Source organism: Poecilia reticulata, linkage group LG19, assembly GCF_000633615.1.
Source record: "Poecilia reticulata strain Guanapo linkage group LG19, Guppy_female_1.0+MT, whole genome shotgun sequence".
NCBI classification, from domain to species: Eukaryota; Metazoa; Chordata; class Actinopteri; order Cyprinodontiformes; family Poeciliidae; genus Poecilia; species Poecilia reticulata.
In genome coordinates, this window is record NC_024349.1 from 204,403 (window position 1) to 206,424 (window position 2,022).

The 2,022-nt window shown below is 52.3% G+C and overlaps 1 protein-coding gene across 1 annotated transcript in view; it reads right to left on the reverse strand.

Moving 5' to 3' along the window:
- The window catches only part of tom1l2b (target of myb1 like 2 membrane trafficking protein b), a gene marked incomplete at its 5' end in the record, with an annotated part of 13,203 nt that overhangs the window by 7,425 nt on the left and 3,756 nt on the right, over positions 1-2,022 (reverse strand). Inside the window, 2 exons of the mRNA XM_017310674.1 lie at positions 298-306; positions 1,014-1,065. Of these exons, the coding sequence (XP_017166163.1) occupies positions 298-306; positions 1,014-1,065 (61 nt within the window). The remainder of the gene's footprint in view (positions 1-297; positions 307-1,013; positions 1,066-2,022) is intronic.

Genomic DNA, 2,022 nt, shown 5'->3' on the forward strand with positions numbered 1-2,022 from the left:
GGCGCTCGCTCCCCATTGGCCGACGACCCCTGTAATGTGACTCTGCTTCATCCACATCCAACGGCGCCGCATGGTGAGCCGTCACTGTGCCTTTAGCATCAAGCTAACGAGCTTCAGCTTCAGCTCCAGCAGCCGCAGCGCGTCGGGTTCATCAGTGCACAGGTTAAATCTGTTGACTGAGAGGGTTGAGAGCTCCTGCCATACGGGGTAAAAGTACTGGAAGCTAAAGAAGCCGCCATCTTTTACTGCCTCTGACGCGGCGGATGATTTAGGGAGGAGGACAGTTTCCATACTTGCCTGTCTCAGCTAGCCACAGAAACACATGGACAGAGAGGAAGAGACAGTGGACAATGTTAGCATGCTAGCACAGAGACGATGAGTGACGGTCAGTCTGGATGAAGATCCCCGCCTGAAGCTGCATCAKGGCGCCACGCCAAGGTATTCACTCCCTCTTCTGCTGACCGGCTGGATTTTATAGACCAAAACTAAACTGTGCATTAGTGTTAATTTGAAAGTAGAAAGAAAAGCTTCATGAGGATTTGTGTTCAACCCCCTTCTCTGTGAAGCCCCTAAAGAAAATCCAGAGCCTGAACAAGCTGCCTAATTAGTAGACATCCACCTGAGAGAGTAAACACAGAAAACCTTCAAAGGCTGCGCTGGTCAGAAGCCATTCAGAGGCTTAAACTAAGCTTTGACTAGGCCGTTTCAGGCAGCTCAGCTCCTGATTACTATCCTGCCTCCATAACCAGGATGCATTTACTTTGGATGCAGCCAGTGTKSCGCCCCCTGCTGGCAGAACCTGTCTCAGTATAAATATTAAAAGGTTTTAGAGGAGGAAGTGACGGTTGGCTSCAGCTGCCTGGCTCTCAGGCTGGACCTGCTCATCTGACTGACGGACCATCATTCACACCAGGATGAGATGTGAAATCATAAGAAATAACCGAGAGCAGCCGACCGGCCACAGGTGATTTTAAAGAAAAGGTTCAGGCGCTCAGCACGTCTGCTGGACTCACCCCGTTGTTGACACTCTGAGCCGAGGATCTGCCGGACCGGAACCGCTCGTACCTGCAGCACAAGAGGCAGACGGCGCATCAAACCGGAAACCAACAGATTTCAACCCGACCAGGACAAAAGTTCTGGGACTGACAAAAAACTGGGTTCAGGTGGAAACCAGGCGGAAACCAGATGGAAACCAGGTGGAAACCAGGTGGAAACCAGATGGAAACCAGGTGGAAACCAGATGGAAACCAGGCGGAAACAAGATGGAAACCAGGCGGAAACCGGGCGGAAACCAGATGGAAACCAGGCGGAAACCAGGCGGAAACCAGACGGAAACCAGGTGGAAACCAGACGGAAACCAGGTGGAAACCAGATGGAAACCAGATGGAAACCAGGTGGAAACCAGATGGAAACCAGGTGGAAACCAGATGGAAACCAGGTGGAAACCAGACGGAAACCGGGCGGAAACCAGGCGGAAACCGGGCGGAAACCAGATGGAAACCAGGCGGAAACCAGACGGAAACCAGACGGAAACCAGATGGAAACCAGATGGAAACCAGACGGAAACCAGGCAGAAACCAGGTGGAGACCAGATGGAAACCAGACAGAAACCGGATGGAAACCAGACAGAAACCAGACAGAAACCGGATGGAGACCAGACAGAAACCAGGTGGAAACCGGATGGAAACCAGGTGGAAACCAGGCGGAAACCAGATGGAAACCAGGCGGAAACCAGATGGAAACCGGGTGGAAACCAGGTGGAAACCAGGTGGAAACCAGATGGAAACCGGATGGAAACCAGGTGGAAACCGGATGGAAACCAGGTGGAAACCAGGTGGAAACCAGACGGAAACCAGACGGAAACCAGACGGAAACCGGATGGAAACCAGACAGAAACCAGGTGGAAACCAGATGGAAACCAGACAGAAACCAGACAGAAACCGGATGGAGACCAGACAGAAACCAGGTGGAAACCAGGTGGAAACCAGGTGGAAACCAGGCGGAAACCAGATGGAAACCAGG